Source organism: Macrosteles quadrilineatus, unplaced genomic scaffold (genome assembly GCF_028750875.1).
Source record: "Macrosteles quadrilineatus isolate MER2022 unplaced genomic scaffold, UCM_ALF_1.0 Scaffold_9__3_contigs__length_116548681, whole genome shotgun sequence".
NCBI lineage: Eukaryota > Metazoa > Arthropoda > Insecta > Hemiptera > Cicadellidae > Macrosteles > Macrosteles quadrilineatus.
In genome coordinates, this window is record NW_026542602.1 from 60,710,529 (window position 1) to 60,738,398 (window position 27,870).

General features: G+C 35.6%; 1 protein-coding gene across 1 annotated transcript; it reads left to right on the forward strand.

The window, feature by feature from the left end:
- Positions 1–85: 85 nt before the first annotated feature.
- On the forward strand, positions 86–26,399 carry LOC129002898 (nucleolar protein dao-5-like). The gene is made up of 8 exons (XM_054431012.1): positions 86–295; positions 14,099–14,218; positions 15,780–15,899; positions 18,178–18,261; positions 20,705–20,806; positions 22,186–22,347; positions 23,421–23,528; positions 25,711–26,399. The coding sequence occupies exons 1-7, from the start codon at positions 263–265 to the stop codon at positions 23,520–23,522; spliced, it is 723 nt and encodes a 240-aa protein (XP_054286987.1). The 5' UTR covers positions 86–262; the 3' UTR covers positions 23,523–23,528; positions 25,711–26,399.
- The last annotated feature ends 1,471 nt before the right edge of the window (positions 26,400–27,870 follow it).

Sequence of the window (27,870 nt, forward strand, 5' to 3'; positions counted from 1 at the left end):
GCTTCAGACAGGGAAAATTATTTTTTGTCTGTAGTTGAGTGGTCACACTGTTTAGTAGCGTACTCGATCTCTTCCGCATCTCGATCTCAACTGCCATCATCGCTATTCACTCGGTCGGATCGAATCGTTATTGGCTATTCGTTTATTTCACCGGTTTATCGGTTAATTGCTGATCCTAATTCCTAACTAGGCTTATTCTTAAAACGGGATTTATAAACTGTGCCCATAGTAGCGATTAGTGTCCCACATTTAATCCAGTGCAATGGTTAAAGGAAAAAAGCCTACAAAGAAAGAGGTAAGTAACCTAATGTAATGCAAGTTAGTGGACTCTCGGCGTCCTTACGATCACAGTAACTCAATTCAGGCTATTATGTTATATTCATTTTTTTACCTATTTTTAGTTTACATAATTTTGGTCGATGTATGCTACTGGTCATAACAAACCCTATTATTTAGTTTCGAAAACATTAAACCCGTTGACCTATATTAATCATAAGGCCTACTTCATCTCAGAATCCCGCCAACCGCCATTTTTGTTTTTACTGATGCAGCACTTAAGCTATTGGCTAGCGTCATAATAACTTATTTTTACTTAGTCTAATCCTAAGCTTACAACAGTCAATTTTATTAAACTTTCGTCGTTTTTACTTAGTTAATAATTAACTTACTTGGTTATTTTGAAATGCCCAAATTTAGATACGGTATCTTGCACAAATTCTGGGCCTAAGTTATTGTTTTGTTAGGCCCATTAGGCCTACCTAAGTCCTCTAGGCCAAGTAAGGTCCTAGGCCTAGACATAAAATAACCGTGTATGCTATCCTTTAACCCAAGTTACCCAGAGAGCATACACCTAATTAATTCGTGTAGTCCTATTCCGCCCGAGTTTTATTTCGCCCGGAGCCTAATTACTCCCAATTCGCCCGCGGTCCCAGATTAACCCCTATAATCCTCAGCTCTACCTGCATCAGGAGTCCTATTCCATCCACGGAGGCGAAGCCCCGCCTCCTAGGACCCCACCCACCCCCAGATAATGTAGCTATAGCCTATAAAAGCCCTCCCCTACCCATCACCCCTACCACTTTATAATCTGGAACTTTCCTTTGGGTTGAAACGATTCAACAGTAATCTATATTGATAAATGCTTACGACATAACAGATTAATAAAATTGACTGTCCATGAACTGTTAGTTACTGTACGGCAACTGTATGTTTCTGTACGGCAAACAGAAACATATGAACACTGCAATCCAAGACATGGCCAAACAAAGGCCACTAGTTAGCTGCTTCTAGTGTTAAATACCCAACTGCACACCTTTGAGTTTTCTGTATTATACAATGTAAATAATTCGCCTATTGGGTTTGAAGATGATTGGAGTGTCGAATCAAACTCGATCACTATTTGCCATCTTTTATGTATATTTATCGTCTGGTGAGATAACAGTAAATTGTTTGACAAGGAAAATGTTATTCAAGATATTGTTTACATACCTTTGCCACGGTTATGTTGTCTTCTTGTCGAACCCTCTTCTTTGCGTTAGCAATAGCTTTTTTCACTTCCAACTTTGCAACGTCCGGAATACACTCATGAGCTTCTTCCCTCAACACTACTTCTTCCTTAACAATCACCTTTCCAAGACAACCTCCGTTATACGATTTACTACGCCACCAGATCACTTCACCTGATTTATTCTCGCGTTTTTATAATAGCCATACCCGTTGTAAATAAGACTAAGCTCACCTCTATTAGTAGTTGTGTACTCCATCGCGATGTGTAACAGTCAACGGCACATATGGAAATGAGATTTAGCTCTCATCTCCCCAAAAAGAAGCATACCGATGACGAATCCATAATGACCACCCCTCTTGGAAAAATGCGAAACTCTGCTATTTCTCCCCTGTTATTTCTCACGGACAACGCTTGGACATTCCAAGTCAACATCTCTCGCGCTTCATTCTCATCCAGTCTGGTTATTAATAAGAAAATATTGTCGTAGGTAAAGTAGTGTACGCAACTCGCGTAAAAAGAGTAAACGACACTCTTCTTAACGCATCTTAACGCATTCCTTGCATAAACTACTATATTACATTGTATATTAAAAGTAAAAAAAGATAGTCTAATAACACTTAAAACTTTTGTGCTCTCATGCTGTTATCTCACCAGACGATAAATTTACATAAAAGATAGCAAATGGTGATCGAGTTCGATTCGACACTCCAATCATCATCAAACCCAATAGGTGAATTATATACATTGCATAATAAAGAAAACTCAAAGGTGTGCAGCTGGGTATTTAACACTAGAAGCCGCTAACTAGTGGCCTTTGTTTGGCCATGTCTTGGATTGCAGCGTTATCTATCATATGTTTCTGTTTGTCGTTAAACGCAATATTAGCGAAATTTCCCTATAGGGAAGTAGCTATTACCGTAGGTCTCATGGTACCACTTAGGCTCGGGACCGATTTACTTTTTCATTTTGATGTCCCCAGAGGCCAAAAACACCATTCGTTCAAATTTTTATATATGTATATATACATATATGTATATATATGTATATATATATGTATATATATATATATATATGTATATATATATATATATATGTGTGTGTGTGTGTGTCCGTGAACACGATAACTTGAGTAATATTTATCCGATTTTGATGAAATTTGGTTTAAAGGTGTAAGGCGGGATAAACTTGAATGAGTTCGCGATCCAGCATGATCGGACCATGGGAACAGGGTTTTATGGGGGTTTTATGGGGTAAAAATTGGTTTTTCTCACTTTTGACCCTCAAAACACAAAATTTCCCAATTTTCCTCTAAACCTTCTTAAGGAGCTTAAAAAAACAAACAATTCAGTATTTCAAAAAGTTTTTGTATGGTTATTGGTTACGGAGAAAACTAAACAAATGGCCAATTTAAAATTCCCATGTTATTCTTATGGAGAATATTGTAAAATGTTGTAGTTTGCTTGTTTATGGATATCTTTTGATCAAACTTGGCAAATATATTCATTTTATACTAAACAATAATTATTTTACTTAAAACACACACTTCATTAGTTTCCTTGTAGCAGCGAACCTAGGTACTCGTTAAACCTAATGTTATTTAAATAGATCAATTGAAAATCAATTCAGCCAAATGGAAATTCGCTAAGACGGCAGGTTTGCTGCGGCGGGGGTATTTTAAATAATTAATTGCTTATTTGCACATTTTGGATAGGGAGACAAACATACAGTAACTAACAGCATATAGGTAGCAAATTTTATTAATCTGTTATGTCGTAAACATGTATCAATATCACTGTTGAAGCGTTTCAACGCAAAGGAAAGTTCCAGATTATAAAGATTTAACATATCTTTACAACGGCTACGTCAATAAGGGCACATGCCCCTTTATATTTTAGTGCATAAAACTTCGTCTTTAAACTTTACATTAATATAAAGGAAATTCGCTTGGTTTGTCTGGTTTGTCAAATAAATATTTTAAGCTTAAATAACCGTGTAGTCGGAGGTGGATAACGGGTTAATGGGTAGGGGAGGGCTTTCACATAGTTGGGGGTGGGTGGGGTCCTAGGAGGCAGGGCTTCGCCACCGTGGATGGAATAGGACTTCTGACGCAGGTAGAGCTGAGGATTATAGGGGTTAATCTGGGACCGCGGGCGAATTGGGAGTAATTAGGCTCCGGGCGAAATAAAACTCGGGCGGAATAGGACATAACCAATTAATTTACCTACTTTGGGTCGCTGGAATTTTACCCCCTGGGCAAAGCTGACGTCACTATGACGTAGGATCCTGAGTGGCCAAAAGTTTGTTCACGGCCGGAATTTTACCCCCGCGGATTTGGAAGTCTAATGAAAATAGCCAGAGCGTGATTAATTAGATTAGCGATAAAAACCAGAATTTTACCCCCTGTCCATATAACTAGCGTTTAGACAACTTAAGTTAAAGATGTACGGGCCGGATTTTTACCCCCTGGAATTTTACCCCCTGGCCTGTTTTAGAAATTGAATGATTGATTTTCTTATTTCTGTTTTTAATTAATTGTAAACATTTCATTATTTAATAGCCTATCAGGTCAATCCATATCAAGTGATCCAGAAATAAAATAATTGGTTGCTTGACCATTTTAAAAATAAATAATAATTTTATCCTAGATACCTCTATCAATTCTGGGTTCAAAAGTGATTTTAATTTTTTTTAATCTCTTTTGTTACTTCTACGGCGGCCATTTTTGTTTTGCGGAACACGCAAATTTTTGCTCATGTAAGGGTTTGCGTTAACTTGCACAACTCGGTAACCATGAACACTAGAGTGATGAAACACAAAGCATTTTAATCTGGAAGAAACAGCCTAAATATTATGTTCAGTACATATTTATTGAAATGTGTATCAAAAACAGTTATAAACCCATCTCAACATTTCATAAGAAAACGGAAAAATTTCAACTTTTGAAGGCGTATTACCATTGGAACTGAATAAAATCTCAGACTTGATTTTTTTTGTGTGTGTAGCAACTCAGTAGAACTGTTTGTATTTCAAATATCAACCATGAGACTTAATTCCTTTAAGTTATCATTTTTCAAAAACTGAATTTTTTTTTTAAATTCAAATTTTGAGTCTCATACCTATCTTTGTTGGGACAAAGTTTAAAAATCTGAAATTTTTACCAAAAACCCCTCTTATGGTTGTTATACTGCTGTATGAATTTCATCTTTGAGATTTACTTTTAAGCTAAGTTAGGCCTACAGTATCATGAAAATCACAAAAAACCCATAAGCTCGGCCAACGTGGCTAGTACTGTAGGTAGCTTAAAGATTAATTTATAGGTGTAGGTAATTATTTTATTTAATGTAAACTTATCTTAATGTTCATTTCAAAAATCCAAAACAGATTTTTAACTTAAACTTTGTACCCAAAGTACAAATTAGGCCTATATACTACGGTACTAAAAATAAATAAAATCCTGCTAAATTTTAAGTTTTATTCATCATTTAACTTAAATAAAACTTAGTTAATTCTATTTATATTGAGGTCTTAAAATTTATTTTCCATTTAGATTAAATTTAATGTACCGTAGGGGTAACCTGTATAACACAAATCAATAAGTGTTTATTGTGGTATTTTGAAAAAAATAACTCATATTCTGTGGGAACTGATACAGTCTCCAGTACCTACAGGAAGTCGTAAATGAGTCACAAAACACAGTTTTTCTTAACAAAATAATTCATTTTTATAACAGATGAAGAAATCACTCAACACCTCAACAACAAACTCCTGGACCGATTTGACAACTATTTAAAGATTACTGGAACAAGAAGCTTCCATTGTTTTATTCCTGTACCGGACAGTAGTAATGTTAGGTGCTTCGTAACCTCACTAGCAACTGAAAGCTGTAAAAATTACACTTCATACCAAAGACTCTATTGCATTTGTGTATGACAGTGGTGGGTGGCAGAGGTGATTGACATCAGTTATCAAAATAAAGATCCAGCCGGACCAACAACCAACCGCCTTTAAAACAAATTAGAAAGACCAAGCTTGGGTGCCTATAAACAATAACAAAGTTTTGAGAAAATTAAATCTCTTTTAACTGACGAAAACCACTGGAAGGACAAACCAAAACTGAATGAAGAAACATCCAAACTTCCTAATTAGCATGACCAAAGTAGAACAAAAAACACTAACAAGTAAAAAAAGTTGTATAGGTAGGCCTACCTTAAGAACTTGTCTTTCAAACCGCTTTTGTATGTAAAATTTCTAATATTCTTTATTAAAATGAAAGTGGTTCAATAAATTAATAAATTAGTTCAAAATATTTAGGCCTATTGAAAAAAAAGGTGTAAACCTGAATGAAAATAATCTGATAAAAAGTTTTTTTTAATTTCACATAAGACAAGAAATTTGCAAGAAAAGGCTATACATTACTTTAAAGTAAGTTAGGTAAGTTAACATTAAATAAAATAATTACCTAGACCTATAAATTAATTTTTAAGCTACCTACAGTACTAGCCGCTTTGGCCGAGCTTGGGGTTTTTGCGATTTTCATGATAGGCCTACTGTAACTTAGCAAGTAAATCTCAAAGATGAAATTCATACAGCAGTATAACAACCATAAGAGGGGTTTTTGGTAAAAATTTCAGATTTTTAAACTTTGTCCCAACAAAGATATTGAGACTCAAAATTTGAATTTTTCAAAAAATTTCAGTTTTTGAAAAAAGATAACTTTTAAATGAATTAAGTCTCAGGGTTGATATTTGAAATACAAACAGTTCTACTGAGTTGCTACACATACAAAAAAAATCAAGTCTGAGATTTTATTCGTTCCAATGGTATAAGGATGCAAGACAAAGTTTGTTGTTTCAGTCTGTAAAAAATTTGTCAGGCACTTGTTTCTGTGTTAAAGTATGTAATTATATTGTATTATTACAAATAAATATTAGTTGGTCAAATCAAGTACGAAAATATCCGTGAAAAAATACATTTCTTGGGAGTTACGAAACTGACCGCGCGTGACGAAAATTGTGATATCACATAACGAAACTGACACTACATATAGGTTTCAGGCCAAAGAAATGTGAAAAACTTAATAAAAATTAACAAAAACATTATTTTGTTGTTAATTTATGTTTATTTTACCCCCCATGTAATCCTTATTTTTAACATAGGCCTAAATACTGAATAAGCCGATTTTCGTTTGAAACAAAACTGACTACAAGACTGACTTAGTCGTAGGATTATTTTTCGTAGGAACGTGTTACCAACTTATTATGGAAATAAAATAAATACACTGGAAATTAATACTAAATGTAAGGTAAGTAAAAAGGCTGAACGTGACCTTCCCTACTATTTTTGTAAGGCAATAAAAAACGCTGAACGTCACTCACAACTATTGGTGTACGTCAATGTCACAGTCGAATTCATAAAAAAACCTATCCCCCTTCATGATCATTTCAGGAGGAGGAAGGATCTCAACAATATCGGTGAAATGAACAAACGAGTTGTCACTGTCCACAACTTTGAAAGTCGTGTTATTCTCTCCAACGCGTTTAGCAAATGTCACCTCCACTTCACCATTGTCTTCAATGGCTGAATTGCACACAGCCAAATAGCGATAAGGTACATCCTTTTCATTTTTCAAATTTACTATCAAAAATATCCCGGCTTGAATATGATCTGGATCTGAAATAAAAACAATTTTCATTAAACTTATTATTTCAATTAAGACATACGTTTTTTTAATTTAATAGAATGTTTGAAAACAAAACATTTCCTTTAATTTAATTAATTTAAATTTATTAAATTAATTTAAATTTATTACTAAATTAATTGATTTAAATTTATTTTAAGTCTGTAGTCATTTAATTTAATGTAACTTTTAATTTATTAGCAAAAACTGTTTTAATGGCTCATGAACGTTATTGCAATTTTATTATTTATTGAAATGAAGCTGATAATGATTTTTTTTTGCTCCTTACCAATAGATTTAGTGGATGAGTCTTCCAGATTAGTGCTTGCTGACCCTTCCTCTTCAAGTGGAAAGTCACTTTCGTCACTTGATGTTAAACATCGCTAACTTTGAGTACCTTTTTCTTGTGACTTTGATTCCGAGTCTTTTGTTTGGAGGATTTTTTATTTCCAGCTTCCTCGGTGATATTTATTTGCATTACACCGAAATGTGGGCATACCTTGTTGACTGGACAATCAAAGCAGGAGAGTTTTCGGCCGAACATACTTCCAACAGTACTAAACGTTATTTGCCTCAAACTCATGATCCCCTTTATTTCTGGGATAGATTTAGGGAGGGCCTTTTTTGCAGATTCAATAGAAGTATAAGGAATCTCAAGAAGCCGAGTCTTTGTCTTATCATTTAATGCTGATACAATGTCAGCAGCACATGTGATATCTTTGCCGTGTTTGACTTCTGAGTCTGCGCTTCTTTTTATGTGGCCACCTACGCCATCCATGGCCCCCTTCCCATGACCAGGTTCACTGAAGTTCCAAGTCACACGTTTGACTTTTTTGAAAATGTTCGGTAGGATTGTCTTCATTAAGTAAACGTTTGTCCGGTTCCTATACTGGGAAGACGGACTATCCGAAAACACGTATGCACTGTATGAGTATCCGGGAATCTTTCATTAGTTTCTTCGAGAATAGGTGCCATATGCGCCCAAACACCATGCGCATGATGGTCTAAATTATCAGAGAGGGTGCAAAAAGTTTCAGCCTTTGTTGTCTCGCCAATATGATAATATAATAGCCCTGTATGCAATGAAATCTGGCGTTTGGATGCTCCAAAATGTATGGCTTGGATTTCATTTGCATACTTAGCAACGTAGTTCTGAGAAAAGTCGATGTGAAAAATAAGTTCACCATCCTTTAGATTGCTCTTCAGCTGTTTAAATGCCTTAGATTGATGTTTCAGATTGGCAACGTGTTTGTTAAACACTTCCAGAGACTTATAGAAACGTTTCTTTACTTTTGCTATTGGCTCAGACACTTGAGACTTAACAGTCTTTCTGATTTTCCTACAAACTCCTTTAATGTCTTTCATTTCAAACTGCGTTTTCCACTGATGGAATTTAAGTTCATCAACTATGTCACCATGAAACTCCACTTCTTTAATTGGGCAGTTCACGAGACCATTTGCATTGGCAAACTTTATAACATTTGAACGTTTTAGAGCATTTACCAGGAGTTGCATGTTTTCGTGTATAATGCAAGCACACATTTCGCGGTCTCTTGCATTTGGAGGCTGGACCCAAAACGGCCTTACACGTGTAAATGTGGAGTATGAGATTTTTCGCCCATATTCCTTAACAAATCTCAGATACAGGTTCTTCATGGTGTCCAAAAGGATTCGACGCTGCTTTTTAACTTTGCCTTTCTTCACCACGTCTTTCTTTCCTGGGCACATTTTTGAGACGGTGTCATCTTCAAAGAACTTTTGAAGTGTTTTGGAGTCCTTAACTTTAATTGTCCGGTAAACTTTTCTTGAGTATTCAGCATTCACTTTGTCAGTCTCATGCTTATTGCATTTGTACGGAAGAATTTGTTTCAACTGATTTTGAAGTCTGTATTTCCTTAAGATTTTAGTTCCAACCACTTTTCGTACTATTTGGATTTCTTTAGTTTTAGGACTTACACTTTGAAGTTGTGTTTTTAATTGTTTTTGCAACGCAAACCCAATGAATAATTGTCTGCGTACATTGGGAGATACACGATCTTTACCTATCACTTCTTTCACTTTCTTTGAAGGTGAGGGTGAGGCTAGTGTTTGATTGTCACTTTTACTTGTTTTTTTTTTTTTTCAATCTTTGCAACCGTTTTTTACATTTTTCTAGTTTTCTTTCCAGACTTAATATTTTTTCATCCTTTTTTCTAAGCTCTCTATATGCCTTTGCTCGATCCCGTCTTACTTTCTTTCTTCCACTCAAATTTTGTCTTGAAACTTGTTGGGGCACTTGTACAATGTCTTCTTCCTCTCCAGATTCAGGGGGGGTGTTTTCCAAGGCCTTCTCTTGCATTTTCTTCTTGTCGCGATACCTCTTTGAGTCTTCTTTCCACCTTTTTCTTCTTTCTTTTTGCTCTTTAGCGCTAAGTTCCTTTATAAATTTTACTTTGTTCTCTGCTTTCCTTTTTTGATATCTTTCCCTCGCCTTCTTTCTGTATTCAGCTTTCTGTTCTTCTGACATTTTGTCTCTATATTTTTTTTTGACGATTTGCGGCGAGTTTATTTTGCCTTTCCAGTTTTTTTGATTCAACTGTCTTTTTCTTTGTTTTTTTCGCCATTTTTTCAATCTAGCAACTGTAAAGCAAAAAAAATCCTGCATTAGAATGATACCCGAAAATATAAAAATGATATTAAATCTTAGTGTGGTTAAGATGAGATCAACAGGAACAAGAAAAACATCGAGGATGCAAGAAAACGAGAAAAAACGAGAGGTGCGGCAAAAACATTAATGTTACACTTTGCTAAATTGCTTATTGTTGTCCCGCATAATAACAAACTATTAGAAGAACAGGTAGTATTATAAAAAAAATCAGTTATGTTTATATAGAATACAAAAATCGTCAGATACGTCACGGTTTCGTCAGTTTCATTACGATTTCGTCAGTTTCATTACGTAGCGAAATCTGACGTCAGTTTCGTAGCGGAACGAAAATGACTGTAACGTAACTGACGATCTTGACATTTTCGCACCAGATGGTGCTGAACATCGCCAGGGTGAGCAAAGAGACGTATAGGTTATGTTTGTACTGACCTACTGTCTACTACTAAACCTTAATTAGAACAATTAACATATTACTTTTATATAAACATGAGTAACGAAACTGATGTGTAATAAAGGTACTCACCTTCAGTAGTCCTGTATTTATTTATTTCATTCGAAATATAAAGAAAATACCCACACGAAACACTTTCACCGCAAACTTCATTAGTTCCTTTTGCCACTGTAGTATGATTGGGCGGGATATCGGCGAATCACGTAGTTTGTAGCGCGAATTTAAAATATCTCTGCAGACGATGGCAAAAGCCGGGGACACGCAGTTTTTTATTATTTTCTCTTTAAATAACAATATTATGGAAAATATAGGTGTGGTATAAGAATATACAGACATTAGTTATTACGTTTTATATTTAGTTTACAGATTTCTTTTTGATTCTACATTCTACTTTAGAGTTTAATGATATTCAAACTAGCCTCTGGGGACAGTAACGAAACTGACAAAAATCAGCTTTTAAAAGATTTAAAACTAATTTATTCACTAATTAAGTAAAAAATAAGGATTACAAGGGATAAAATAGGGATAAATAAACAACAACATAATAAAATTGTATTTTTTTATTAACTTTTTCACATTTTTTTGGCCTGGGACCTAAATTGTCCTCCAAGGGTGATTATCAAATTGAGGGACAAAATCAAAACAAATAAATTTTTTTCATAAACAAATTTACTTTGTTATGGTTCTTTGTATACAAGTAGTATATGTCATATAAAACATAGTAATTAGTTCAGCAGAGCTTAATTCTAATAATTTCTATTTTTTACAGGTTTTTTGTGAGCAGAGTACAAAAAAAACGTCAGTTTCGTTACGTTTTAAAATTCCTTAAAAAACATATTTAATTTAAAAAAAGTTTTGTTAATAGTTTTAATAAATTATATTAAGGGTCTAAAAACAAGAATCTGAGAAGAAACTAAAATTAAAGTATATTTTAAGATAAATAATTGTGAAAAACCTCTCCTTGATTGAAAATATGCTTACGCCTTCAAAAGTTGAATTTTTTCCGTTTTCTTATGAAATGTTGAGATGGGTTTAAAACTGTTTTTGATACACATTTCAATAAATATGTACTGAACATAATATTTAGGCTGTTTCTTCCAGATTAAAATGCTTTTTGTTTCATCACTCTAGTGTTCATGGTTACCAAGTTGTGCAAGTTAACGCAAACCCTTACATGAGCAAAGATTTGCGTGTTCTGCAAAACAAAAATGGCCGCCGTAGGAGTAACAAAATAGATAAAAAATTTTTAAAATCACTTTTGAACCCAGAATTGATAAAGGTATCTAGGATAAAAATATTATTTATTTTAAAAATGGTCAAGCAACCCCTGTTGGATCACTTAATATGGATAGACCCTATCTTTATTTATTTATTTTGTAAAGAAATGTTCGAAACAATTATCATTCAGTTGATTGTTTACGCCATATTAACCAACTGTTGGCTTCAAAGATCGAATCCTAATACTAGAATCTCAAAATTGAAATTAAAAACTTGTCCGATTAGATAATGTTACAAATAGTAGGCCTAAATTAATGTACCTACAGTAGGCTACATAATAAGTAATTAAATGTTTACTATTAAATTAAAACAGAATGAAGATAATTAATTATTCTCACTAATTTATATATCTGGCTAGGGGGTAAAAATCCGGGCTGTACACTCTAGGTTTTTATAATTACATGTGTTCTGATTAAATTCACAACCGTGAAAATATATGTTTAATTCCGCGTTTAATCCATCGAGCTGATGTCGCGAAACTCAAAAGTTTGTGGCCGGAATTTTACCCCCTGGTTTGTGACGTCACGTTTGCACAGGGGGTAAAATTCCAGGGGGATAAAAATCCGCTACCCCCCTACTTCCTCCTAGACCGAGACCAGTAGAGCAGCACAAGTTGCTTAATGCAACATAAGGTCTAGGCCCTAAGTTAAAAGATTTTCTTAACACAAATCTACCATTAATGGAAAAAACCCTGGAACAATTTTTCCTAGCTTAGGCCTACGATCGTCGTGAAACTGGCAATAGATCAGCAATAACTCCGCCCACTTCTCGTACCGCCCCTCCGACGATCTCACGTCACAGTAAAACGTCATACCTCAGTCTGACTATGTCATCACTAGGTTAACATAACCTCCAAATAATCAGTGGCGGGAAATTTTTTTCTTCGAAATCAAAACGCGGCCAAAATGAGGTTTCATGGCACCCGCAGAGCGTTGAGTATACTAGTTCTCTATACATATGTATAAAACTGCATAAACAAATTATTGCCTTGTTGTTTTATTATGTTAGTAACATAGTAAAATACAAGATAATATATACCTATATCCCTTATAAGAGCTAACTCGATCATAGCTTATATATGTAGCTTGAAAGAGATCCTATGATAGAAAATCACTTAAAATGAATCTATTGCTGGCTATTTCAGAAATAATTATCATTAAATTTTTGATTTTATTACCCAAATATCTACCTTACATACTAAGGGACTAGGTATATATACTTTCTTGTGGGTGATATTGGTCATAACTGAGCTATGAAGTCCAACATTTGTCACATGATAGAAAATCACCTAAAATGAATCTATGTATTGCTGGCGATTTCAGAAAAAATGATCATTAAATTTTGGATTTTATTACCTTAATACTTTCCTTACATAACTTAGTAAAGGACTAGGTATATATACTTGCATATGGGTGATATCGATCATAACTGAGCTATGTAGCTCAAAAGTGGTCGAATGGTCAAAAAATGTCAAAATACAATCTACTGCTGGCGATTTCAGAAAAATTTATCTTTAATTTTTTATTCTATTACCTTAATAGCCTACGTTCCTTGTATAGTAAAGGACTAGGTATATATACTTGCATATGGGTGATATAGATCATAACTGAGCTCAGCTCAAAAGTGGTCCAATGGTCAAAATACAATCGATTGCTGGCGCTTTCAGGAAAATCACTCGTTTAATTTTTGGATTTTATTTCCTAAACATGTTCCTTACATAGTAAGGGACAAGGTATTTATACTCTCGATCATAACTGAGCTATGTAGCTCAAAAGTGGTCCAATGGTCAAAAAACGTCAAAATACATAACAAAGGGTCAAGCCAAACATGTAAAGGGGCATAAGATTCTACTTAACAGAGAGAACTTAACAACAAACAACAAACTACAATCTGAGCAATGTTGACTAACAATGATAAATCTTAGATATATCCATATCTAAGATTTAATATTAAATCTTATGGTGGTTGTAATGTAGCAACAAACATTGAATAAAAATCTCTAGCCAACAAAGATAACAAAAATAATAACAACAACAGGAACAAATAATGACAATAATATATAACAATAATAATACTACAATAGAAAAATATAACAATAGTAATAAATAAATAAACTGATATTTTACTTAAACAACAAATCAAGGCAGCGCCTCACAGATCAAGTAACAACCTTTTTAACGACTCGCCACTGGTGGAGAAGAGGTCGGTATCTTCCGGTAAGCTGTTGGCCAAGAGTTGGATGCGGTGAAATGTACTGTGGAACATGTAGTACATTGGCGTTCACAATTACCCACGTTGACCCTACCAAAGAATGCCTGATTTTATAAAAATTGTAAATGGCCGCCATTTTGCAATTTTGTACGCTATCATAGCCCATTTAGATAATTTGGTTATTTTATATGATGGCGTTTTTCTAACTTAACCTACGTATGAAAATGAATGTAAAAAAATAGCTTAGGCCTACTTGTCTGTATTTTTGGCAATAGGCCTAGTCTAAAAAATTATTGTTAGGCCTATGTTACAATAGATTATTTTCAGGAGGTCGAGGCTGAGAGTGTTACAAATGACAACACAGAAAACACCAGCCAAGAGAATGGAGTAGACGATCCATCCGCTAAGAAGAAGGCTATCAAGACTACCGGCAAATCCAAAGAAAAGGTAGGCATAGACTTAAAATTTAAATAGTTAGTCTATATAAAAAGGGACCTCTTGTGGACGATGCAAAATTTTCGGTACCGGCACGGTCGATATAGGCTAAGTAATTACGGTAAAAAATACCAAAATTTTGATTTAAGTACCGGTAGGCCTATATTGATTGTTATATCTCGTTTAACTTAGAACAGGACAGTATCGGTTAAATTATGGATTTGTAAGATGTAAAAGGTTGAAATAAATCTTTTTGTTAGTCCTGCACGATCTGGGAAAAGGTACCTACCTGTTGTCGCTCAATGTTATTTCGCCCTAACAACAAGAGGTTTAATTTCTAATATTCACTTTATAAACAGGCTTTAGTCCAAAAAATGAATTGTACTGCATTCTATTGGGAATTTAGAGGACTACAACAAAGTTCAGTTTACAGAGACCAAAATATCTCACAAATTTTGCGGTCCTTCAAGTGGTGCCTTTTTTATCTTATGAAGAAGTAACATAGGACCGCCAAGAGGTCCCTTTTTCTGAAATGAAAACCCCTGTGAGCTAAGACAAAAATTTGTATTGCTTCCAAAGAGGACATTAGAAGCTTTCTGTTGATACCAAAATTGTCCCATAAATAGGCCTACAAATAAAAAACTGTTTTTATGTTTAATTGAAATTTTCAAAATAGTTTTCTCTATATGACCCACTCCATAAAAAAAAATTCATATATTCCTATAACTTTAACATCGTAGATGCAAGAGACTTGCACCAAGTAATTCGTAATTTAAAAAGGAATTCAAATATAATATACATACCGTAGGCCTATAACTTGGCTCAAAATCAAAAATTCCAGACAAGAGGTCCCTTTTCGCTTCCACGTCATATTTAGGCCTAATTAATTTAACACTGTCGTTTTCTTGTAAAGTTCAATAACAGGCCATAGATTCACACAGTTGAATTGTGCTTACAAGCCCTACAATTATATTTGTTAACTTCCTATGTAGCTACTGTCGAATGAGACTGCTTATATAATTAAGCTCAGCATGACAAAATGATTCCGTCCTGAAGCTCAGGAGATGATTCTGAGCTATTTTGTTACGGTACGGTACAGTTTCCTTGCATAGTAAGTCAATATACAGCCAAAACCACGTAAAAAAATTACATGTTAGGTGCAGTGTTAGGTGCACCTACAGATATTCCACATTCTATGTAACAACAATTCAAATCACTGAAAAATAGTGCGATAGTAGCCCGGATCAGCTGATTACTGTTAGTGCCAACCAGCCTGTCTACAGAAGCAGCCGTGAAGTATCTCCCTCCCATCCGTAACATTTACAAGCATCAAATATTTATATTCATCACCCGTCTTGGTAGGGTTAAACTTAAGAGTTTTCTAGATTTGCCTGTAAATTAATGAATCCATGCATCATGTCTTTGTAAATTTGTTAATGTAGCAATGCCATTCAATTTCTACATTCTTAAACTGGTACCCTGATTAACTTAATTGGTAAGATTAACTGTTTTGATTCCTAATCCTTGTATTTGGAATTTTTGTCTATATAATGTTACCTACTTGTATTTTCAGAAACCCGAGGAGAACCCTTCAGAAGAAGAAAAAGAAGAGGAGGTGGTTGAAAATGGGGAGGAAAGCTCAGAGAAGAAAAAGGCTCCTGTCAAACCAAAAAAGGCCGCCAAAAAAGAACCTGTGAGTAAAGCAATATTATTGTACAAACATTCGGCAGGGTTACACACTCAACCGTGAAGGGAAAACTGTGGATTTCACTGTCAAACCATGATAGATCCTCTGGGGTTCTTTCAACAGTATGTAAACTTAAAACGATTGACGGAATATCCGTATCAACCAAGTAAGTTAGCAAGTTGTAAATGCAACATGCTGAAATTCGGTACATTAAAGCCGACTTTTTTAAACAAAAGATGGTAAAGCTTAGCGAATTGGGAACCAGGTTTTGCGGTCAGGAGAACCGGGATAAATGTTTTAATTTTTCCAAGGATTTCTTTGGCTACCTACTCAGAAAATCCAAACAACGTGTAAGGGAATATTCTGGTACGGTAAGTTCCAAGATTTACTTCAGATAGGGTGAAGTGGGGTAAGTGGAACCAGGGGGCAAGTGTAACCGCAGCTTATCAATCAACTGATAAGATAATTTTCAGCTTGATTACCATCATATTGTATTCTCTGGACCTTGTTTTAAGGTTCTTAACCTTAACACGTTCAGTGCGGCATACCTTCAAACAGGCCAATGATGGTGAGGCCCGGGCAAAGAGCAGCGGTGATTGTGCTGCGTTACCTACTTTGAGAGTGGACGTAGTTCACTGAAACACCCGAAGGTAGCAGCACTGCCTGGATCTGTAGCCAGTGTCTTTGTAATGTGGCTCGAAGAGAGAAAATCCCCGGAACCGGGACCAAGGCATTGCATTGGAACGGAACAATTTAGTACCAACATACACCAGAATGAAGCTCGCATTCTAAGCTACAGGCTAGGAATGATTACAACGTTCCCCGGCAATGGTTGAGCTCACATTGAAGCAAGATTGTTGGCATTGGTGAAGGACGACATTTCCCGCCCCTCGTACTGAAGGTGTTAAAAATCTAAATAACATAGGTATGAACAAATTTAAATTTAAAAAAAACTTGTTTACATGTGACCTTTTGATGTAAATTCACAGGTCAAACTAAATTTTTTTACTTTTTTAAAGGAATTTTTGTGTAAGTTAATTTTTGTCTTTAAAAAGCTGATTAGTTGTAGTTATGGTACAAAAAATTCACTATTACAAGTAGGTAGTACCAATAATACCTGAGCAATGTTAGGTCAATGTTCAACTACTGTAGAGCCCCGGTTAACCCAAAAAAAGGGGGAGGGTAGCCGTTTCGGATAACCAATTGTTCTGTTAACCCCTAATATGCTAAAAATAGCCTAGGCCTATATTACCACAGTGTGTTGGAAAAATGAATTTGAAACCATGTCTTTATAATACAGTACCTGTTTTATTTCAGCTACAGAAATGTTACAATGGGTTGGAAAACACTTTTTATTAATAAGCATTTTACAAGACTTTCTTATATTTTGGTCATGTAGGCCATTATTTTATGGAACCGTTTCGGTTAACCGAGGTTCTACTGTAGGCTAAAATCTGTTCCTCTTACCCCACTTCACCCTGGTCCTTTTGGTGTTCATGGAATTTGCTCTGGTAATTGGAAAGAAACAATCAAATTGGTTGCTTATCATTCAGACAGTCAAATTATTATTTCAATAAAACTTAGTTAAGGATTTTAAATTTCAGAAGTTCAAAAAATCAGAACCAAAAAAATGTAAAACAATTTTCTCTCTGTTCTCTGTTCTTTGTTTTGCTGTCTTTTAAAACTGACTTTTTATTTGGCTTGCTTAGAGAAATTGAATGCGTGCTTTACATTTAATCAGATTATGTTAATTAGCTAAAGATGCCTGAAATAGGCTAACTAGAACATCACACTGTTCAAGAAGTTACTTTTTCAGATATTTTTAGAACCTAAGCCAGAGTATATCGGGGAATTGGTTTGTTAAATCTCCCCTGCAACCTGCAGCGGCACTTGTCACGTTCTGCTGACGGTGGCGTGGTAGCTCCAAACATTAGGTAAAAGAGTGGTTATAATGCTCACCATGATCATACTCTCCGGGAACCCTACAGGAATTTGATTTCACCTAGAAATGTCCTGGAAAACTGTGAGAATTAACCCAAACCCCTGGGAATCCTTTTAAGCGTGGTTATCCATAATGTCCATAATGTTGGTTATCCGAAAGACTGATCACTGGTTTTTCCGTGATCGTTAGACACAATCAGCGGTGAAGCCAAGACCGCAATAGATTCTCCTTACACATGATAAAGGTTGTTGACAAACTTATAGGAGAAAGTATGTGTCAGAATGCTGATACCGTTTATTTGTTCATGAGTGGTGCTTCTAAAGTTATTGTTTTGGTTTTCAGAAACCTCAAGCAGAGCCAGCCCGCAAGTCTTCCAGAACGCCAAAGCCGGTTACAAAAGATGGAGACAGTGAAGCCTCTTATGAGGTAAACATATATAGAGTGTTTTGTAACCTCATTGTAAATCATCTTTAACTTTAAGTCATTGGTTAGTTACAGAGCCGCCATTTTGTATTTTCCGAACATTGCCTTTTTATTCAATTTTGTGGAAGTACTGGTACTTAACAATTTTTAATTTTGCATGAATCTTAATACCAGTGTGGAGTATGTAGACTTGTGAGAAACATATTAAAAACAAGAATCCTGTTTTATCGGAATTTTCAAAACATACTTAATGACACCTAATGAGAAAGTAAAAAATACAATTTTTTTACACTAAAGCTACCTATAACCACAGAAAACATATTACAACAACCCAGAATGCCAAACGCGTGGTAAAAAGCATTAAGCGTTTTGAGAGAGCTTTGCCTGTCAATTGTAGGCAGCGCCACCAGCGTTGCCATGCACTCAGCATAGCAACGCTGGTGGCGCTGCCTACGATTGACAGGCAAAGCTCTCTCAAAACACTTAATGCTTTTTACCATGCGGTTGGCATTCTGGGTTATAGCAGTATGTTTTCTGTGCTATAACCCATAAAAAAATATTAAATAGCAATTCCGTCTTCAATAATGTGAAACAAATTAGATCATCTCAAAAGCTGTTGCTTATGTGGGAAAACCATCACAAATTCAAACTACAGTAAAAGTGTCAAAGAGCAGAAAAAGTAGACAATATTCAGTAGACAGTAGACCAGAAACATCATGATCATAACTAACTGAAATACCAAAAATCCCAATTAACTTTACTAGGTATAGTCTTGAGTACCGGTATTTCAAACAGATGCTCACAATTCTCCAAAGAATGTAAATAATTCGTTGAATGTCCTATTTATTTAGTGATGTGTAGGGGAGAGTGGGGCTCATTTGAACGGTTGAAATTTGCCGTCATGTTTTTATACTCGCAGGCCATTGGATCAGATGTAAAATGTAGCCCTCCAATAGGGCAAGAGGTTGCATTCATCTCCCTCTATTTCTGATCAGTTCTTAGTTTGTTGTTGGAAAAAAAAGTTTTAGAGTGCCACAAGGAAATTTATTTAGCAGTAGGGATTTGTAAATTTTCCATAGAAAAACTACATTACAGATAAGTTTGATCCATTTACCTTATGGCTTAGGTTATACATATTTAGTTACAATAATGCACTTCACATTGATAAATTATAATCCAAGAAGACATAATTTAACTTTTTGCAAAATGGTGTCTAGTAGGGTAGATTTGAACAGAGTCTGAGGGGTACATTTGAACACCATGTTTTCCTCTGGTAAGCATTTTGTTCAAATATACCCCAACTGAAACACATAAATACCCCCATTAAAAAATTAAAGTTTAAAAAGTGTTCAAATGTGCCCCACTCTCCCCTAATAAATACCAAAATTTATCGATTCTCGATACCGATGCCAATATCTGGTAAATATATTCTCAATTCAATACCAGCACCATGTGTTTTATTAACCAAATTCTCTGTATGGATTGCTTGCTTATTCAACTGTATTTATGCCATGTCCTTCTATAAAGTAATTTTGAAGCAATTTGAGTTTTCCCATGTAAAGCAAAATCAATGCAGCAATGAAAAATTCCAGCTAAGTTTAAACCCTTCTAAGACTTAAATACCATATCAAAAGCGAATGAAGATTTAGAAAAACTATCACAAAGAAAATGTTAATTAAAACTAGAGTTGTGCCAGTCTGGGATTTTCAATCAAGCCAAACTCAAGGTAATATCGTGATCATCTTCCGCCATCAGAGAGACCACGAATATTCTGCGATCACTGCAAAATCCTGAATATCTTCTGCGATCATTGCAAAATTCTGAATATCTTCCTCAGTCACAGAAACATCATCCATCACCTCCCGTGGTCATGAAAATATTACCGATGTCCTCTACGACCACAATAAAATATTGAATATCTCCTGCGGTAATGTGGACATTAGGATCATCTCTTGTCATGTAGACATTGTCATTGTCTCAGCAAAGAGCTGAATATCCCCCGTGGTAACACATCGTCATTTGCGATATTCCAGTCATGTAGACATCATCATTGTATTCCACGGTTGTGGTAAAATTCTAATCCTTCTGGTCATCACCCCCAACTGTGTAAACATCATCGTCACTTTGTCTCCTGCGATTGCAGAAAAATCCTACTCTGTGGAAACAAACATTATCACTGTCTTCCCTGACTGGCAAATTCATGATCATCGTACTTTGGTAGTACTTGTTTAAACTTTTATTTTCCTGGTAGCCTGTTAATTTAATTTGTTTTTTGAAAATAGTCTAAGCTTTCATTGTGTATTAAATTGTGTGACAGGTAGAAAAAATAATTGATTGCCGAACAATACAAGGCAAGAGAGAATACCTCGTGCGTTGGAAGGGGTATTCTAGAGGGGACGACACATGGGAGGAGGAATCGGACCTTAATTGTAACGACTTGTTACAGAAATTCAGGTCAGAGAAACCGCAGGCTAAGAAACGATCTTCAAAGTCACCGGTGAAGGCCACCTTACCAAAAAAGACGAAAAAGGTTGAAAAAGATTACGAGGTAAGTTGGTTTACTAAGTTCGCTAATTACGATATTTCATTACAAAATCCTCTAAAAACCACATGAAAGTATAAATCATGGGACTTAAACAAAAGACGTTGATACTCTCAGTTGTCTTACAGGAAACATCCACTTATATGAAAATTTGTTCATACATTCAGTTAATTTTCATCAGAGGCATTTTTGATAATGCTTTAAAAAATAATTTTGACCTTGTAATGGTGATCCGTTACTAAATTTCATTGTGACTGTGTAACCAAAGGCATGTTTTTCAAACCCTTATTTTTATCAACATAGCAGTCTACATGGCAAACCTTGCTGGCTGAGTACTTGAGATAAGTCATATTTTTGTTGGTCATAGTGTCTGCTCTCCGGGAATCTTACCTTGAAATGTCCTGGAAAACTCAATCCACCCAAACCTCTCCGGGAATCCGGAGCCCTGTCGTCGGAATCGTCGGCTAACCGAAACACTATCGCTTTTGTTGCCGCAATCGCGGGGAACAATTATCGGTGTTGCCGAATCGGCAGGATATGCTCACCGGCATTCCCACAATCGCAGGAGATTATAACTGGTGTCGCCTCACCTACCAGTTATACTGTTTTATTATGTTGTTTAAAATATTATTCTTTAGAAAAGTTTTGTTTCAGATAATAATAAATTATTATTATCCAGTTGCGATAAGTTGAGAGGGTTCCGATAGTAGCTCTTAAAATTCAGGAATTTGCCTTGAATTCTCCTGGAAAAATTTTCACACCAGGTTTAGTAGACATATGTTGGTGCTAGTGTGCAAAGTAGACTTCCAGTTATCAACAAATGAGTCACGATCACAAATAAAAAATTTGCAAGTATAATTAACAATAGCGACGAACAAGATGTTAACTATGGGGAGGCCCACCATCTCCTCGCTAACGGACTATAGAGTTGCCGTTGTTTACTTCATTGATTATGGAACTAATTTTAAATGCCATGAAAGAAATTACTGACTTACAAAAAATCTTAAGAATAAAACCCTTTCTCCAATAGCCACGCCTTTAAATAAGTTTTAAATTTTGTAATAAAGAGTGACTTGTATTTAGTGGCAGTTATGGTAATTTTTGAGAGCCATGTACTGGTGATGACGGATGTAAGTTCATGTTGTAAAGGTTTTAGACAGTTTTTCAATCAGGTATCATAATTAATTGCAGTTGGATAGGTTTAGCGTTTAAGGTTTCCTTATTCATCAAAGTGATTCAATGAATATTTAAGCTTGTAGAAGGAAAGAATTCTAAATTGATTGAAAAAATTTTTACAGTTTCTTCATCTAGGGCCTATTGGCCTGATAGCTCTTTTTAGAGATTTATTTTGCTTAGCCAGCTGATCTCTATACTAATTTTTATAGGTAGAAGAAATAGTCGGCCTGAGAATGAAAAAGGGCAAAAAAGAATTCAAAATCCGTTGGAAGGGATACAAGGAAAGCGATGACAGTTGGGAGCCAGAAAACCATCTTTCCTGTCAAGATCTGATCAACAAGTACCTAGAAGAGCATGGAAGTGAGACGCAGGTAACTGAAAATATGAGATGAGTAATGTAATTGGGGCAGAAGATGAAGTAGGCTTAAAGGTTGACAAACTGTTGAAGTAATTTGGATGTTTAAGTATGGTCAAAATATTCTAGGTTTCCTGATTCTTATAGGATTTGTATGTGATGGTAACATGCTTACCTGAATGGGAAAGAGTCCAAACTTGTACAAGGAACACAAAACTTTACTCCATATAGGCCTACACAAAACATTAAAATATTTTACTTTCACTGACAGCGCATTTTCTTTCTTTCCCATTCAGGTAAACCTGTTATCCTCAACATCTTAAAAACCTAGGCCCTTGTGCTGTTGGCCTATGCTACAGTTCGGCCAAAACTTCTGTTCGCGTGGACGGGTCGCTACTAGCTGAACTAAAACATACGGGTACCGGCTATTGCTATTGGCAGTGCTGGGGGTAGGGGTGAGTGAGTAGCAAGACACAAATGTTTTCACAAAAGTACCCCCAACAACCCCCTTGCCTAGACCCAACCAGATCTGGTCGGGCGCATAGAAACTATGGTGTTCTTCACAGTGTTCTTAAATTCTTCGAAAACCTCATCGTTGTTGTTTGTGCTGTTTGGAAATAACTAAGCAACTGCATTATTTTCTATCAACTCAACAAATGTAACTCCACTCTTAAATATGTACATATTTTATAGATTAAATGTGCCATTACCTTTATTACATAGATTTTCTACCAACAATGCACAAGAGTATGTTTTTCAATTAAAGTAAGCTCAATTTCATTACTGAGCTCTATATCCCCCCACCACTATTGTCTATGAGGAATGTCACACACGCATTCATGTATTAAACTGGCTTAACCAAGGGTTCTCTCAAGTTGTATTTTAATCTGGGTGCCTTATGTGTATTTGCAACTTTAAACTCCATACAGTAAAACCCCTTAAATCCGGCCTACGTGGGACCAAGCCCCTGGCCAGATAACATTTTGGCCGGATATGATTAAAACAATAATTTGTATCTAATAACTTAAGATTGGTTAAAACTAGTGTTAGTCTTTGGAAGATTCTTAAATGAGTTGGATGTTGTTTTAGCCTGAAGAGAAGAAAACGCCCAGCAAAAAGACTGCCACAAAGAAAACGGCAAAGAAGAAGACACCTGCCAAGTCAGCAAAAGGCAGGAAATCCAGGAAATAAATTAAGGTATATTGAGTTCAATTAGGGATGGACGGGATTGAATTTTTAGTTCAGGACGGGACGGGACGGGATTTTTATTTCCTTCCCGATTTTCGGGACGGGACAGGATTTTTATTTCCTTCCCGATTTTCGGGACGGGACGGGACGGGATTTTTTTCTGTGCATAAAAAGAAAGTACTGTATTGCAGTTACCAAAAAAGACATACGAAATCAATTTTTACCATTTGTAGCACTGATCTATGAAAACCAAAAAATGGGTAACAATTTACAGGTACCTATAGAAACTTGTGACTCGCGGGTCACAGGGTGATCGTCTGTATGACTCACGGTCACGGCGCGATCGTCGTCATGACTCGCGGTCACGGCTCGATCGTCAGCATGACTCCGCCATCACGGCATGATCGTCAGTATGACTCCGCGGTCACGGTGCGATCGTCGGTAGGACTCCGCGGTCACGGCACGATCGTCGGTAGGACTCCGCGGTCACGTCGTGATCGTCGGTAGGACTCCACGGTCACAGCCCGATCGTCGTTATGACTTGCGGTCACGGTGCGATCGTCGGTCCAATAATCGCGGCCACGGCGCGATCGTCGTTATGACTCCGCGGTCACAGCGTAATCGTCGAAATGACTTCGTCTCCTGCGTTCGCGGACCTATCGCTAGTAATAACGGCGTTATCGGCACTCGCGAAGCTGAAAAATCGCCGACGATCGGACCACATCCCATCCCGAAAAATTCCCGAGTCAAATGTAATCCCGTCCTGATAATCAGGAATATTTTTTTCCCAAAAAATTCCCGAAATTTCGGGACCCGTCCGTCCCTAAGTTCAATTGACTTAATCTCTAGCTTAGGCCTATACTTTTTCAGGAAGTTTCATGAAAAACCTTTGATTAAAATATTTGCTATTCTAATTATCAAGAAATTGCAGCTAGCTTAGCTTGAAGGCAGGTAAAAAACAATATTTCATTTTGTCCCCTGAGGAACTTTGTCAAGTTTAGATTGAGGGATTAGCAAAACTTTAGTCTAATAATTCCTGTGTTCTATGATGTTCCTATGCCTTTTCCAAGGTAAACTAGCTGCTATCCCTTTTATTCTACAAATTAACATCCTAACATTGAGCCTTTCCTAAAATAAAATTTATCATAGTTACTTTAGTTCAAAGATCTTAAGAGCTCATTTAACCCATCAAAAGTTTTAACTTAAAGTTTTAACAAAAAAAATACTGTAAAATCAGTGAGTGTAATTTTTACCATTTAATTGGTTTGATCCCGAAAAGTCTGATTATTATTTTCGAATTCAAACTGGACTCATTGGACTTTTAATCAACAGTCCTGGCTGAAAATTCCCAGCTTATCTTAGTCAGTTAGAAAGTTGTATCGTTCTATAACTCTTATACCAGGGCTATCTATAAAGTACATTTCTGTTTGGAATTAAAAATGAAGTTAAGGACAATGTTTTTTTTACTTTAGAGGTCACGCTTACAACCTAATTTTCAAAATTGTCATGTATCTTTCCAGGAAGTCCACAAAGGTTTCAACCTTTTTTTGTCCCGAAAAACAGTTGCCATAACCTTCATTGCCAACATTCTTTGCAAATATTTTTTGGGGCTTTTGGGGGGAATTTGTGTGCCCCACTCCATCGACTGCAATTAAATCTCACAGTTCACATTCTTAACCCATGTATGAATGTATGAATAACATCATCTGTAGTGATTCGATCGAGAAGTGAGTTGCTTCAGAGTTGCCCATCATCATGGATTCAAAACTCATTCATTCAAAACTAAGGTGATGTGCTGTGTTAGGACGAGAGTCGACATAGTTTGCTGAAACGCAGATAGCAGCACTGCCTGAAACTAGCCGTCCCATTTTATTGCCAATTTCATTTCAAAGTTGGTTTCTAAGCTTGCCAGAATGGTTTTATATGCAGAATTTTACTGCCAATCTACACCACAATAAAGCACCCATTCCTAGCTAAATGCAGACATAAAAATACCAGTTCTTCCTGGTGTGCTGCTGCGCAGAAATTATTTGTAATGTAGGCGATGCCGGCACTCATGGGTGAGCATCAGCGTAGCAGAGAGGAACTAAAGCACTCACCGGTGAGTGGCCAGCGAACGTTTTAAGTAAGTGTCATATGAATACAAAATGTTAACTTGTTTAGTTGTATTAAAACTAATTTCTTGTTCCAGATTCAAGATGAGCTGCTCCTGAGGTTTCTTGGGTGTTTTATTTACGAACATTACCAAACCAACATTTGTATTTTAAGTAGTCATAATGTGTGTGCGTGATTGTTAAGAAGCTGATTGAACTGATACTAAAGACAGTTGAGTGATTCCAAATTTTAAGAAGTTACTAGTACTTAAATTATTTTTTGTTTTATATTCTGAGTTTTATAAGTATGAGTAACGTGGTAGAGTAAGTTAATATTTTTACCAGAACAGTAATTCTCTGATCATCCGTTTTCTTTGACCTGATTTTTGAATTGTACAAAATATATCCTTACTGATTTTTTTTTGTGGTTCCTTCAAATAACAAGAGCTGCACTTTAATTTTGAGAACTACGTCCAGCAGTCTGTTAAATATAATGCAAAAAAGTTGAACTGATAATCTAAGAAAAGATGAACACAGGGCTTGGAGAAGTTATGACTTTGCTTTGTCTCTGCAATCGGACCACTGAAATAATTAATTCATTGTTGCAAAAATAGCACAAAGCAGGCTCCAGTGTGTTTCAAATCCCCTGTTTTGTGTTTTAAATACTCCTTGTTTTGCCATACTTTTGGATGATTTGAGTGTTACTGTTTACTTTCGTATTTGTTTAAATAAGTACAAACTACATACACTATATGTAGGATAGTGTAATAAATTGTGTTTTTATTCATGACTAAATTGTTTATTCTCCTGGTTATAAACCAATCATATCCTTTGTTAACGGCTAAAATATATTAGTTGGCCTGTTCTGTTTTAGATACTACAGTAGACCTCCTCTTAAAGGGTCGGTTAAAATGGGCAATCCCTAAAAACAAAAACTTATAAAATGAAGTGCGAAGTCATGCGTGTATTATTTACAAAATAAACTACACTTAGCCTATCTAGTGATGTAAAATACTCGGGTAAATACCCTAAAATCAATAAATACCCGGTTATTTTGGGTATTTATGAAATCGATTGAAATTCATTTATATTTACCCCTAAATATGTTATTGTTATCGTTATCATTACATGACAAATTAGGATAGTCTATAACACCTTTTACAGTAACTTGAAGCTTTGCTAGTACCTTTTATTTAATGATTTAGCACTTTTTTTAATAGTACATAAAGTTTCTAAATAAGCATGGAGTTACGTGTCTTAAATCGAGTAACATCAGTTGATTTTACCGGTACAAAAAAATAGTATATTAAAAAAGGCCGTGGCTATTTCATTTTTTATTATTTTATAAATTTATAACCAATTAAAAAACATAGACAAAATTATTTAATTTATAAATATCCAGGAATTGTTAAAATTCATTTTCATAGCCCCAGGATTGCGTTAATATGACAAATAATGGTTAAACATACCTTGTCAGACAATCCTTAACATGTAGTGTCGAATATATAGTGATAGGCCTATCAACTACACGCACTGCCGGGGACATGGCAGGAAGCAGACTAAGAAAAAAGTATTGACTTTGTGTTGAAAAGTCACAAATAAACCCAAAACACTGGTAGAGTCAAATAATTGATACTTTACAAATCTATCGCAATACAATATGAGTGTGTTAAACAAATTATTATCATCGAAATTTAAGATAAAAAACCATTTTGTTGCGAGACAGGCTGTTTATTTCTACAGAAACATCCTGTAGAGTTTAGCGTATTGTTCCGATCGCCAAGCGTGGGAGCAGAAATGCCGAGATTCCTAGAAAATTTGGAGAGCCAGTTGCGCATGGTCAGATTATCGGTTAATGTAAGGTCGGATAAGATGGGGTCTACGTCTACTGTAATCCTACTCAGACGATTTACGTTTTTTAGCCATTATTGACCACTTCCAACTCAATACTTGAACAGTTGTTGGTATGAAGTAATTTTTTTTTAAGTGTTCAGAAACATATAATAAATATTCCTAATTTTTTTAAGAGGTTGGCAGCTTTTAACCACGCATTTGCTTGTCCGCATAGGCTTGGGTCTGTGTGTGGGACGTATCCAGCAAAGCAAGGAATGAACCAGTTAAGTACAAAGGTGAAATAAACTGTAAAGTAGTGGCAGGTACCAGGACATGCCTTGAGCCTGAAGTCTGTGTGAAGCTACCATTTTTACCATTTTTATTAAGCCATTGACTTGTCTAATGGTGAACCTAACACTATTTTT

Coding starts and splice junctions, on each gene's coding strand:
- LOC129002898 (XM_054431012.1), top strand. CDS start 263: ATGGTTAAAGGAAAAAAGCCTACAAAGAAAGAG. Junction 296..14,098: donor AAAAGCCTACAAAGAAAGAG/GTAAGTAACCTA, acceptor GATTATTTTCAG/GAGGTCGAGGCTGAGAGTGT. Junction 20,807..22,185: donor AGGTTGAAAAAGATTACGAG/GTAAGTTGGTTT, acceptor TAATTTTTATAG/GTAGAAGAAATAGTCGGCCT.